The following is a 14,254-nucleotide window of genomic DNA, read 5'->3' on the forward strand; positions in this document are numbered from 1 at the left end:
TGGACAATTTCAAATTAAATTGTTTAAGAAAATCTTCTTTTCCTTCAAAGACGAATGTTAACGAATGCTGTAGAAAAATATGGTTTACAAAGTGGCGTAATAATAATTGTATTCTAAGGACAATTGTTTAAAAAATGGGTATGCAACCAGCAATACATGCTATGGACGGGATTGTCTGGGCAACAGATTACAAAATATATTTTTCTTGAGATTTGATTTTTTCTCTTTTAAAATCAATCATTGTTAAGAGTAATGGACAGAGAAATATTTATGTTAAGTACAGCGTATTATACATATCCTTCGGCGGAGCAGTCAGTGAACAAATAACCAACTCTGCTCGAGTTTATTTCAAGATCAAAATTGTCAAGCACCTTCCGGTCCCGCACAGACACATGTCAAACTTCATCAACATTTTGACATTCTGTCGCGTCATGGAGCCCGGTTCGACGTGGAGCTCGAACTTCAAGTTGAACCTAGCCATGTTGAGCTACTCGACGGGGCTATCCATCCCCCGCGTGGCCAGCCCCTTCCTGCTGCGAACAAGAATCGGAATCCTCCTCCTGATCCCACTTCAAGTCGTCGCCATGTTCGTGATCACGATTCCTTGCATCTTCATGGAGCTAGCTCTTGGACAGTACTCCGGTCGGGCAGTAATACGAGTGTGGGATCTGTGCCCCATCCTGCGCGGAATCGGCTTTTGCAGCTTCCTCACGTTTCTGGTCTACCAGATCTACTACAGTTTCCTGTGCACTTGCACCCTCTGTTTCACTTTTCTGTCGATGACGAGCGAGTCGCAGTGGAAATCGTGCAACAAGACTTGGAACAAAATCAACTGTTTCACTCTGGCGGACAACTACACCAGGAGGATCGAGTGCAACCAGAGATACTCCAAGGAGAAGTGCGACAAGATGCAGTGGCAGTCGAGCGTGGAACAGTTTTACTTCAACAGGATCCTGCACGTGGACGACTCTTTGGGATATGTGGGTAAATAACCGAAACCCAGTTCGGGCGGACGTGATACGTTGATTTCAGGGGCCCCACAGTACGAGTTGCTGGTCTACGCTTTGGTGACCACGATGGTGATTTTCTTCGCGAACTGTGGGGGGCCCAAATCGACCGAAAAATTTCTAATCGCGTTGGCTGTCGTGCCAACAATCCAGCTCGTGGTGCTCTTCTTCGCGCCCCTCACCGACTACAACGGGTTCGTCACGCTTCACTATCTCTTCACCCAGATGGAAATCACGCGTCTGGGGGATTTCAAGATTTGGGGGACCATTGCGGATTTGAGTCTGAGCAGTTCGGGGCTCGGATTCGGCGCTTACATCACTCTAGGCGCACACTGCCACTTCCGCAGCCCCCTACACTTCAGAGCAATTTTGATTGGCTTCGCAACTTCGCTATTTACAGTTCTGTACAGCGTCACTCTCCAAAACTTCTTAGTTTCGTTGTGTCTCCAAAGCAAGATGCTAATCGAAGATTTCTTCAAGCTGGAGCAAGATCTCGCCATGCCCGAAGCGGTGTTCTTCCTGCCGCACAGCTCGCGCTTTTGGATGACCATGTGGCTGTCAAACTCTTACATGCTTGGTAAGATCAGCACTCGACAAATCCCACTCTTGAAGATTCTTTCCAGGGTTACGCAGCTTGATCGTGATGATGTCTCTCAACGCGGAAGTACTGTACAACTCAGTACCCAACGCCAGAAAGAGACACAACTCTTGTATCTTCGCCTTTTGCTTCCTGATCTACGGCGGCGGAATCTTTTTCTCCACGAAACTCGGCTACTCGGTGGTCAAAATCCTCGACAAAATCATCAACGAGTTTTGTTTGCTCTTCCTCACCGGTTTCCAGCTGATCGGAGTGATCTACGTGTACGGCCTGACAAACTTCAGAGACGACGTTCACTTCATGTTGGGAGTGCGGCCGTCGATGTACTGGAACGTCCTCTACGCCCTCAATCCGATTCTTCTGGGTGCGGTGCTGATCTACAGCATTCATAGTTTTTACGACAAGAGCGCCACGGTGCGGATCGCGTGGGTCTACATTCTCGAGAATTTTTTCCTGTGGGCTAGTCTGGTGGTGGTGGTGCTGTACAGTGTCTTCTACACCGTTGCTTTCGGCGCGAATAAAGATCTGACTGTTGTCAAACCGGCAGTCGAGTGGGGTCCCAGACATGGGGGGCTCGCGAACAGTCGAAGAATGTTCGAGGCGTACAACATGGCGAAGGAATACCTCTACCGGCAGAAGAGATTCGGCCAGTTGAGGGAGAACGAGATTTAAATAATGAACCGACAACGTTATCACATTTATTTCAAACATTACAATAAAATATTTTCCACAACTGAGCATAAATATCACAATCTCCTTTTTAATACTGAAATAAACCCTGTAACGGCTGATTAAACAGAAAACTAGTTGGCTACTTCGTTGTTTGGTTCGACTAGAGACAGATGGGACTAGTGTCTGAAGAGTTGTGTAGAAAAAGGACGGTAGAAGCATCTAACTAATAGAGATGAATTTTTGATTGGACTCGTTAAAAATTCAAGTATCAAAGAATATTGAGCTTGGAATGGTCTAAGTTTTGTCTATGTCTAAACACTGACATGCTCTATGACTTTAAATATGGGTGCGGAACGCAGGACGACTTCCGCCGCATCGAGTCGGTCTAGCTCATGCAAACTGGTTATAAGAGCACCTGTGAAAGAGTTGAGTGACCACCTACGCTAAAAGGAGTACTACTTTTACCTATGGAACAGTCTGCAGTGGTCAAAAGTCGCATCGTGTGGCTGGAGTGTTGAGAGTCTAGAGCGGCGATCTTGTCCTGGCAGAGCCCGAGGCGCAGCGCCAGCAGACACCAGTCCCTCCCGTGAGGCTCCGGAGGGTCCAGCAGACCGCACAGCTTCAACTTGACGGGAGGAGACAAGTCGCGGATCTTCAAAGCGCAACCCCACTGGATGTTCCCGGCCAACTCCGAGTCATCTTGGAGAAAACTCGTCACTCTCGCTCCAGACTCTCCACTCGGACTTACCGAACATGATCAGCTGCACTATGGTTTCTTGAGCGTCGACGGTCGGATTGTACAGAGCGACATCCAGAGTCGATTCCGCCTCCAACATGGCCGACGTGATGACGTCGGGTTGGTAACAGAACGACTCTTCCGAGTGTCTCTTGAGCTCGAGAGGACTCAGAATGTGCTTCTCGACGAGCAGTCCTGGACACACCCTCACGACCGCCTGGTTGAGCGTCTGCAAGATCTGTTCCAAGAAGTAGAAACAATATTGCGACGAGTCACTTGGTCCCCTGATTTTGATCTCGATATATTGCGAAGCCAATTCGTCTTCTTCGAGAGTGATGAGACTCTCCAACTCCGAGTTGCAAAGCTTGGACCCCAAATGCCACTGATATAAATCCGTATCACTGTCATTGTTACTGTAGTTGGCGAGAGTTGCTCTCCGCAACTCCACCTGGATATGAGGAAAGATCGACTTGAAGAGATGGTACGTTCCTGGAGGGGTGTACAACCGCATCCCTCCGTACTGCGCGTCCGGCGTCGCGTACCTCGGATCCTCCGGGTCCCACAAGCCCTCCAGAGTTTCCGTGTGGTTGTACACCGGGAACTCGTACTCGATCTCGCCGTCGATGTCGCACTGGAAACTCTCCGTGAGAATCTAGACAACGAGAGTCGCGCGGGTACCTGAACGCAGACGTCCAGAGCTTCCAGCAAGTCTAAGGCCCCTAGAGCGTCGCACTGGTTGAAGCTGGCTTGGAAGTCTTCCGTCGTGTACACTCCCGTCACTCTAGCGTGCAAAAAAAAATCTACAGAGAAGAGCTCCCCCAAAAGTTGGGCCCCGAGCCACGACACCGACACCACGACCAAATCCTGGACGCAGAAGACCTCGCCCATCAGATGCAACTGCTGCAGCAGCTCGTGTATGTGGTGGTCGGAAGCTAGGACGTTGACCTGGCTCCTCAACAGTTCGGAGAAGGTGGAGCGGGACAACACCGGAAACTGCTCGTAATCCTTCTGGAGCGGAGCCAACCAGGTCAAAGTCGACTCCAGAAGGCCGGTCCAGCTCCCGACGGTCTGCTAAAATTCCAACTGTCAAGACGAGACTCGACTTCGACACACACAACTACACTAGCTCTAACAGTGCCATCTACAGCTGGTGCCGGACAAACACGTATCAGCGAATACCTTCAACACTCGGCTCGTTACTAAATCGTATCCTTTCTTACAAGTTAAATGATCGTCCTGCGGAAAAACGTTACACCAAGGACAACCATGATATGGACAGATACCTGGAGGCACTCTTGCTTCAACTCCGCCATCGTCGACTTGAGCTGCTTGAACGCGTAAGACGCAGGCACGTTCGTGTCGGCGATGACGACGCTCGACATCACGTTGGGCGCGTGCGGTACTAACTTCTTCACGGTCTCGAGAGTCTTCTGGGCGTCCGGACAGATCCACTCCCCGTTTTGCGTCTTGACCGCGCGAGTCAGGTCCACGTGGGTCGCCACCAACAGCACCTGACCGTACTCCGCTGCAAACCGCAATTAGCTGCTCAAAGACAAACACCGGCAAAGACTTACACGAAGGCAAATCGGCAGGTTGCCTCGCCAAAAGAAAATTGAGCCAGAAGCAAACCTGTTGGACCTGAATGGACGGCGGGTCTTCCAAACTGAACAAAACCAACGTGAGAGAGTGCGGGGAAGGCCACAAGAAGTGGTGGTAGATGGGAAAATAGTTTTCTTGTCCTGAGAATTCCCAAACGGTCGTGTCGCCGACGCTTGATATGTCCATCTGGAAGAGACGGAGGCGTCGAAGAAGAAGTGGGACACGAGACGAGACTCACATTTTGTACGTGGATCCCGTTGGTGGACTGGTAGTTGCCACTGCTCTCGAAACTGAGAGAGTTCTGTCGAGAAGTCACGTCCATCTCGATTTGGGTGTTGATGGGCGACGACGGTCGCGCTGGAAAGAGCTTTTGGAGAGAGGGTCGGCCAACAGTACGACTTACATTTGTTGCTCTGCAGCGAACTAGATCTACGAAAGAGCGAGCTGAAGAGACCAGCTCCTAGAGACTTGACCAGTGAAGTTTTCCCCACCCCGGAGTGTCCCAAAAGACGCAAAGACAACCGAAGAGCTGGTTTGGAAGTCGGCACGAGCTGCCGCGCCAGAGTGTCTCTTTGGCCGGTCGCTCTCAATCTGTCCAGCAAGTCTGCCACATCGTTGTGGCCATACTTCAAAGCGGTGATGTCCGCACGAATGTTATCAGAATTACGTATGTCGATGTTGCACCCGGCCGCGCATAAGCACCTAAGACAAGAACATTTCTCACGAGAAAGGACAACACCACGCAACTTCAAGTGGATTCAGATCGGGTTTGGGACCGACCAGATGCTTTTTTTAATGTTTTACCTAACGACGTGTGCGTGGCCGTTCTTGGCGGCCAGATGAAGCGGAGAGAGCCCCTTGAGCGTGAGCACTTCGACGCTGCACCCCAAAGCGCAGAGAGCGTGGACCACATCCAAAAGCCCCAAAGTGCAAGCTATATGTATGGGATAGTCGCCGTGCTGCAAAATCCAACCCTCAAGCTTTACCCTCGACCCCGAGGGGACTCACCGAATCCTTGATTTCGAAATCGGCGCCGGCACGAAGCAGGAAATGAGCAATAGTGGTATTCTGCTTTCGCAGAGACAGATGCAAAGCTGGATCCGGTCCTGTGTCCAGATCGGTCCCGCTCTCGACCAAGTACCTGCAAGATCTGGATCAGACGCAGAATCAGAAAAGCGACACTACCGACTTGACTTGCTCCATGGAGCCTCGCCGAGCTGCGAACTGCAAAGCGGTGTACTCGACGGACTCTCCGGGGCTGTAAGAGCAGCCCCCGCTCGAGGGTGTGTTCATCGCGAGCTCACCACGCTGCGGGATGGGGTTATTGTTTTGTAAATACGGCAAAACTGACTCACCGGGAGGCGGCGGCGGCGGTTGACGCAAGCTGGGGCCCGACTGGGGCAGCCGAACGGGCTTCGTCCCGCTCTTCATCCCGAATTCGACGGTGTTTTCATCGCATTTTCCATGGAAACTCGACAAGCGCTGCAATCTCTGCGGGAAACATCAGCTGATGCGGATCGATAGCCGCGGCTGCGGGAAACGACGAAGAAAAGCGCGCCGGATTTCACAAACGCAGCGAAAGACGTCGGGAAGTCGCACGGAAAAGTGGAAAACGCGAACGGAAACGCAAATTGGACCAGGCCGCAAAAGAAATCTGCAGGGGGTGCGGCGCGTGGCGGGTAGGTGGCGCGACCGGCATCGACAAGACCTGGACTTATCAAATTGGGACCCGACCTATGGTACTCCTCTTGCGTTCAAGTTCGAGGCAAACAAACAAAAAGCGTCTCTTGATGACACGTTTTATTAATTTGCACAATCGCGGTGGCTTCCAAGAAAACGATTTTTTAATCGGCCAACACGCCACGGAGCGGCTTTAATCACGGCTTATTTAGAATATTTTCGCAAGTAACGATTGTATGAATTCTCAAACAATATCGAAATTAATCAGATCGAAGCTGTTCCGAGAAGCGAATATCGCCGGCTGCACGGGTGGCGGTCGATTTTTTCCCGATTTCAAGCGGACACGTGACCGGCGCAGGGCCGGACCGGCGGCGAAGGAGTGACGCCGCCGACACGCGCATCGCCACGTACGGCCATCTAGTAGGTAACCTGTAATTCGTTTTCTCGGAAGATTTCAAATGCCAAACGGAATTAAAAGCGCTTCCACGAACAACATTCAATTTCACATTACGAAATCGGCCGCCAGCCAATCCGAATGCAAACAAGGCGGTGTTACTTGTTGAACGTTTTGTTTTGGATACGAGTCGGGGGCCCTCGACTCCAAAAGGTCGAGGAGTTCGAAATGCAACCAGAATGGTTCGACGCACCACAAACAAATTCACAAGGCGTCTTGTACCGTTGGATGATAACGCGATTGCGAGAACCGAGGAAAGTGTGATAGGGACGCGCGAAAAAAATGCGAAAATCACGCAATCTGTCTGTTCATAGTTCGTCGAAATGCTACAGAATCGTGCTGGTCATAATGCCAGATGCAGCGACGTTTGCAAAGTATACATACCGAAAGGCTGGAATTCAGGTAAAGGGGACAGCGCCGGATTTGAGTCCCAGGGAAAAGTTATGGGACCTTCTCGGAAACAAGAAACTTCCAGGTAATCTTGATGGGGCGATAATTTGATCAAACCGTTTCGTATACCCTTCTCTACCGTCTGGGGTGGAGGACGTTGTGAAAGCTGAGATTTGAGAGTAAAGTGGACGTTATTCGCTGATTTGCGTCGTAATACTTACTGCATCGATGCTTTTCCTTTTCCTTTCGAGTCGACAATCCTTTTCTCGACATTTCTATTTGAATGTATGCAAAACGATTGTCTTCGAGACTGAATTCGCGTTTGTAAATATCCTGCAAGGTTTTTTTCGAGCCGCAAAAACTCTGTTGCGTAAATCAAAAAAGAAACGTAATGAATGGCTTGCTGAAATCTATTTTTAGAGTTGCAGCGGAGTATTCAAATGTGAAGACGTGGTATAAATTCCTTGTGGTTAGGATGCAGGTCATAGCTCCGAATGAGATCTTCTCTCAAGAACATTGGGAACCCCAACTGTACCTACATTTTTATAAACGATTGAATTTCCGTCTAAACCTTTTCACGCAGAAGGTCCAAAGGCTTTCTGCTCACTACTCCGAAACAGTGGGACTAATCGTTTTAACTCCACAGTTAATCTTTACTAACTCTAAGTTGACATTTATTTGTGATCTGTTAGAAAGTTTCAAATTAAGTGTAATTTAATTTATGACAAAAGGAAGTCAAAAAATACAAGAAAAATAATCTTCGTATAACTATATTTATAAAAATTCCTTAATACAAAACACGTGATGCCATAAATATTTACACATTTTGCTGTTGATTTTGTAGAATTTAAAAAATAACAATGAATTCTGAATATTATGGAATATTTATAGACAGGATTTCGAAGTATCTGTATCTCCAAGTCATTAGTTGCGTTAGAAAAATTTTTGTGGGTAATGCTTTGGAGTATAGTTTACAATCTTCTATGTTTGCCAGATTTGGCACCAATTTCCAAAATACAAAAAACTCTTGAAAAGGATACATCTTTTTTAAATGAAGTGGTAATAAGAAGAATGTTTCGGGAACCAAAATGGACAATTTACAACGTTAAGAGAAAACTAAGCCACACCTCCTAGTAGATTATTAAGTACTTGAATTAAAGTCCTGGTTATTGTAGATCCTGGAAAAATACATACTCGGAAAACAGCGAGAACATCAAGGAGAATTTTTCAAAATCCAAATCTGAATCCCATCGAACTTTTATGGGATGAGCTGCAAGTGGACGAGCAAACGGTCCAACCAAAGAGTATACTCTCTGGGTCCAACTAAAGCACGATTGGCACGTTCTTTTAACCAATAGCGTTAATTTTTCAATATTTGTAGAACTGTTTAGGTTTCCATTTTTTCACATTCGCATTTATATCAAATTGTTACATTACATATTTGCAAATGAATTTCTTAGTTTACAAAATAACTGTGCAACAAGAATATATAAAGCAAATTAATTGAACGATTGAACGAGTTTGTAGAGCAATTATGCAATAAAAACTACAACAGAAAATGAAAGTGTATTATTTGCTTGCATGTGTTAGGATGAAACAATTGGTTTCTAAATAGCGATTCTTATCAAAATAAAATTTTGCAGAGAATTGTTTCCTTGATTTAAACTAAAATTCTCAAATTTGTTTTACTGTAATGTTTTTCTCGGAACATTTATCAACTTTGGCGCCAATCGACAATTACTTGCTCGAACTCGAGAATTGCAAATTTTTCCAAGAAAACTTCGACAAATTGCAGTTTGAGAAATAAACGTCTTTAAATATTTTAATATCCTCAGTAGTTACTTAACAACCAACCAACCACTTAAAGAAACAGTTTTTTTTTAATAAATTCACATTGCACAAAAATTCACTAAAAAATTAATAGTTCTGAAGGACGTTTAGTTGAAATTATCTGGAAACAACATTTTTTAATCATCGCACTTATCGGAGCTCGACAAATACCGGATGATTTTAAATGATTGTGACTTTTTTTCTTAAGTTGGGAACATTTTTCATAAATTATTTTGGCAAACTTGATACCTTAATCAACACATTGGCGTACGTACGTTATTTTGACATTTTATGTATTAATAAATTGTGTCAAATAGGCGAGGACGCCTATACTCAATTTCATATAAATGTGCATCTAAGCAAGCCATGAAAATCTGATTTTCTGTTGGTAGTAAAGCTAAAGCTAGTGACTTTAACTTTCAAAGTTGCTTGCTCTGCGCGAACCCGATTTGACTAATTTTTTAGTTTTTGTCCATTTTAACATTTGATGATTTCAAAAGCAATGGTACGTCTTTTTACTGATTAAATTAAAGTAATTCTTATTTGTTTTTGTCTTTGTATTTTTACCAAGTAAAGATTTATTGGACATGACCTTCATAAATGTGACTTTTGTAATGTAACTAAATTAAAGGTGCTTTTACAAATGCACAGCTCACTTGATGAACATTTATATGAAATCAACTATATGTTTATGTCAACTATCACATTAAAAAGCAGAATAACCAACAATAATATTACCAACCTATGAAAAAAAGTCACCACAATAGTAAACATGTTCACGCGGTATATTTTTTTTACATCGACAACTTGATAGAGAAGCTCCAATATTCACAATACGTGTTTTATTTTATTTTTTTTTTTGTAAAGCAAAATTCTCTCTTCATCATATTAAATTGAAATTTTTGCGTCAATTTGGCAAAATAAACCTGAAGCTCCAGGTGCACCAACTTGTGTCGTCTTCACTTATTAGACAGGATGATGGGGATATTTATTGTTTAACCAACATGAGTCAACAGGTGGTGGATCTTCAACATGTGATTACGCCATGAAGGGTGATAAATTATGAATCACTTGGTAGACGGTCAGATTCGAAATTCACACATTCTAGGTAGGTATCTGTCCGCCATTTCTATGGTTTACAAATTGTACAAAAAACTTACATTGACCTGTGTGTATGCATTTTTTCTTTTCCGGAGTGTTAGCTCCAGGTTCGTTGCCTCACAGATTGACTCCTTCCGGCGATGGTATCGCCTCCGCGCATTTTTTCCCGATCTGATCGGGGGCACATGTTGATTGAAAATCGGTGCAAGGCGCCGTTTTCGTCCGGCATCGATCATCTCATCGGCGGCATTCAATTTGGGCCGGGCCGAAAATAGTGCAAACTCATCGCGAGTTAATAATCCGAAGAATGGTTTTTCGAGGCGGGGGTTATCATCCTGTCGTGGAATCCAAGGTCGATTCCGTTTTCAGGGAGAGCACAATGCGTCCTGACCCCGAGAGAGCAGATGATGGTCGTGGGCTCGGCATTATTCTTGGGCGCATATGTGCGATACACGCAGACATATGGTCCTTCCAGGAACTGCTCCCCATGTCGAGAGGAGAACAGCCGGGGGCACGCCGTTGCGCCTCTTCTGCGAACTCTTGGCCTTTGTGCAGCTGGAGTTTTGGGAAAAATGATAGCCGCGTTTGCTCGGCAATTAAGCGATTTAATGGGTGCGTGACGAGGGGGTTACAAAAATAATGCCCGGCTGGTGTTTGCTTTCGCCTCAGAGCGACAATATTCTGTGGAGAACGACACAAATTGACCAACTGTGACCGGAAACCGCTTGGACTACAGCATCAACATAACATAACCTCACTTATTTAACAGCGACCGAATTTTTCATTTTATAACGTTTCAGCTAGGCAGGTTGCCTTTGAATGTTTCAAATATCGAATACAGGCATTGAATAAATGTTCTGGCACTACATAAACAATATTACTGGTACTGGTTGTTCATTGCAAGCAATTATTTCCAAAATAGTTTGGTCTTAAATATCACTGATATACTTATTAGAGATGCATATTTTTCAATCTATAAAAAATGTGCGATACCAGCATTAGGGATTTTATATAGCAATATACCTACTAAAACTTTTTGAAAAAATAATAAAAGTGATGTTATTCAAGGTGTAACTTCAGATCTTAAAAACATAGCGTCTACATATTACTACATATTATGTAAAAGTCACCACCATTTTCTACGTATAAAGAAGAAATTTCTAAATCCTATTATGTGCCTAACTACCTACCTATAAACAAAATGAAAGAAAAATCGATCAAGTTCTATCGTATCATGGCTGAATAAATCATATGAATAAGTATAAAAAATTAAATGAACTAGGAATTGGAATTTCACCTGAAGTTGCTAGTTTTCAAATTGTTAGAACTAAATACGGAAGTAAACCGCGTGTTACGTTGAACGATTCAATTATGTTGTTTAGCCAACATTTTACTCATGTAATAATTTCTATACCCTAATAATTGCTATATGGTTTATAAAACGAGAAGTTAAAATTAAATTTGAATCCGTTGAAGAATGATTGCTCAAAAATTATTTTGTATAACAAAATGAATATATTTACTGGTTCAATTCATTTGTTTACTCTAAAAGGATTAGATGATTATTATAAATAAGTATTTAAATGGCATTACATATGACTGATAAAAATGAAATAAAAATTGTATTTGATTATCCGATAAAGGAGCTTGTTTCTATGAAATTCACTCGTAAAGATAAACGTTTTTAGTGTTGTCAAGATTTTTCATTGATGAATTAAATTTTATTTGTTCGAGATACTTTATCGTTGGATATAAATATAAATGAGTAAAATTATTAGAATATGCAACACAATGTACAGATCTGAACCAGAAAAGCAGTGCTTCGAGGGCAATAAAAATGGACTTCACTGGAATTATCTGTGATTTTATATCAACCACAACCAGTTATGGCTATAGGTTGGGCGTAGGGGTTGGGGTTGGGATCGACATCAGTTTTGACCCTAAAAATTCAATTTCGCTCCAATCCACTGTTTTTTAATACAACAATAAAATCTGAAGACGAAGAAAGATGAAATGCTTTTATTGCTACATTCCCACCCATTACTCGACTACCAATGGATCAATTGCAACTAGGTCAGAAAAACCAAACAATATGGTTAGGTCAAGTCAAGCTGGCTTGAATGAGATTTCTGATTTTTTAAAGATGATGCAACACTAAAGGATTTCTTGGGGACTTTTTTACTGTTGGCAATACCCAATGATATTTTTTCCGTGGCTGTCATTGCAATGAATTGGATTTTATAAAAATGAGATTTTTATTTTCCATATAAATAAAATAATGAAAATAAATAAAATAATTACGAATCAAGTTATCTTTTTTGACCTTTACCTATTTTCTCCAATCACACGAAGAAACTGTAAACCAATCAAAAAAAGGCGCAAGAAATGGTAAATGGGACTCGAAAGAGGGGAAAGTCCATTCAATAAACATCTGGACTGTCAAAATCAAAATTGCAGTTGTTAGGTTGGTTAAATCACTAGTTATTTTCAGTTGATATCTATGATTTTTAAATTTTTTCATTTTCATTTGTTTAAATTGACATTGTCAAATAAGTTGCAAAAGGGTTAAAATGGAAAGTTCAAAACGAACTAGGGTGGTTCTATTGGCGCGAGAGAAGAGCGCCATAAGAAATTATTATGAGGAACAAACAAAAAAGTGATAATAACGGGAAGAAATTACAAATTTGTGCCAAAGCCGCTCCAGTATTGTTAACTAAGAATTGGTGTTCGTTCTTGTGATTCACAAAGCAAAATTTTGGAGAGAAGTGTTAATCAAGTGTTAAATAATTTTCTTCTGAATAAATGAAACAGATTAGTTTATTTTGGATGATTTTGGTTGTTGTTTAATTTGTTACCTGTTTTCAGTTTGTCGAGTGTTTTTTATAAACTTTATTAAATTGCCATTTCGCTTCAAGTGTTCGAAGCAATGAATGATTCAAAACATTTTTAGTTCAATGATTAAAAATGAAAACATAACCTAAATATATTTTGTAACTAGATTTTGATGTCAGCACACTCTAGCGAAAATTTGTATATCCAAGTACAGTCAAAACAAGCATTTTATTTAAAATTTAATTTTGACAGTCCAGAAGTTTTTTGAATTTACAAGGGTCACAACGACCGTTCCCGCCACTCTAGATAAATCAGAATCTCCCTGATTCTAGTTTTAGTAGGCAAATTTTAACTTCGACAATCTTTAATTTCGAACAAACTGTCAATATGGTCAATCCTGTTAATTTATAAATTTGATCTGCATTGTTTATCGATTAAATGGACGCAATTTATTTAATTCCTTTTGTTTTGCAGTTACGACCACCTGATTTTGTCAGGTCATATTTCTGATTTTATTAAAGACGACGCAAATCTACAACATCGAAGAATTTCCTAGGGACTTTTTTTACAATTATTGTCAGACCTTGAGATTTTTCTGTCATTTATATCTAAATTCTTTCAAGGTGATTTTTCTCTTTCGGGACTAAATGAAAAGATAAAATGTTGCAAAAGATTTCCAACAAAGTTTTGTAAGATTATTTATTGCGGAAACACCAGCCCTAAAGGCGTTTTTCAATCGCTGCGAAGAGAACAATAAAATGGAAGTTCTCACAGGTAGTTCATAAATCAGCTCGACCAAGTAAACGCTTTGTGTTTAAGTCGTATATTCTCTCCAATCACACGAACGCATTCCAAGAATTATAATTATACATATACGTAACGATATCATTTAATCATTATGAATACCAGAAAATCATAAAACGGTTTTATTGATTACCAGAACCACCACGCGATCAAATTTGTTTAAACAATTAATCTCTTTGTCACCACACTGCGAGGCCTCTTAGAAGAGGCGACCAACTCACCAACTGTAATATATATAGGTGGAGGGTGTCGACGAGCCGCACCTGTCACTCCTGCGACCGCAGAGCTTCTTTATTTTAATGCCCCGATTCTCGGTACGGCTTTACATGCGAATCGAGAAATATTTCAGGTCAACTACTTATAAACATTTACCTAGTGGATGTTTGCTTAACCTCGCGTTCTTTGCGTTGTTCGCGCGAATCCCAGCGCACATGTGCCAGCTGCATTCGAAAGTCTTCCCGATTAATTGATTCCAGGGAGTAATGCGTCGCGGTGGTTACGTAAACATCTGTCGCGGACTCCAGTGTCACACTCCGGTGGAGGAAGCGGAA

At 42.7% G+C, this 14,254-nt stretch overlaps 2 protein-coding genes across 3 annotated transcripts in view; one reads left to right on the forward strand and one right to left on the reverse strand.

Annotated features, from left to right (window-relative positions):
* Positions 1–195: 195 nt before the first annotated feature.
* On the forward strand, positions 196–2,338 carry LOC138138687 (sodium-dependent noradrenaline transporter-like). The gene is made up of 3 exons (XM_069058692.1): positions 196–984; positions 1,033–1,584; positions 1,631–2,338. The coding sequence occupies exons 1-3, from the start codon at positions 393–395 to the stop codon at positions 2,275–2,277; spliced, it is 1,791 nt and encodes a 596-aa protein (XP_068914793.1). The 5' UTR covers positions 196–392; the 3' UTR covers positions 2,278–2,338.
* The window catches only part of LOC138138686 (death-associated protein kinase 1-like), a 45,503-nt gene continuing 33,539 nt past the window's right edge, over positions 2,291–14,254 (reverse strand). The window contains exons 4-17 of one of the 2 annotated variants that reach the window (XM_069058690.1): positions 7,358–8,314; positions 5,968–7,302; positions 5,802–5,920; positions 5,621–5,753; positions 5,417–5,571; positions 5,016–5,314; positions 4,851–4,969; positions 4,588–4,798; positions 4,297–4,538; positions 4,193–4,249; positions 3,692–4,084; positions 3,026–3,644; positions 2,743–2,976; positions 2,291–2,692 (exon numbers count right to left, since the gene is read on the reverse strand). In XM_069058690.1, the coding sequence (XP_068914791.1) occupies positions 2,589–2,692; positions 2,743–2,976; positions 3,026–3,644; positions 3,692–4,084; positions 4,193–4,249; positions 4,297–4,538; positions 4,588–4,798; positions 4,851–4,969; positions 5,016–5,314; positions 5,417–5,571; positions 5,621–5,753; positions 5,802–5,905 (2,670 nt within the window). In that variant the 5' untranslated portion in view covers positions 5,906–5,920; positions 5,968–7,302; positions 7,358–8,314 and the 3' untranslated portion in view covers positions 2,291–2,588. Of the gene's footprint in view, positions 2,693–2,742; positions 2,977–3,025; positions 3,645–3,691; positions 4,085–4,192; positions 4,250–4,296; positions 4,539–4,587; positions 4,799–4,850; positions 4,970–5,015; positions 5,315–5,416; positions 5,572–5,620; positions 5,754–5,801; positions 5,921–5,967; positions 8,315–14,254 lie in introns of both variants that reach the window. The other variant, XM_069058691.1, reaches the window with a different exon arrangement.

The sequence above is a fragment of the Tenebrio molitor genome, chromosome 9 (genome assembly GCF_963966145.1).
Source record: "Tenebrio molitor chromosome 9, icTenMoli1.1, whole genome shotgun sequence".
NCBI classification, from domain to species: Eukaryota; Metazoa; Arthropoda; class Insecta; order Coleoptera; family Tenebrionidae; genus Tenebrio; species Tenebrio molitor.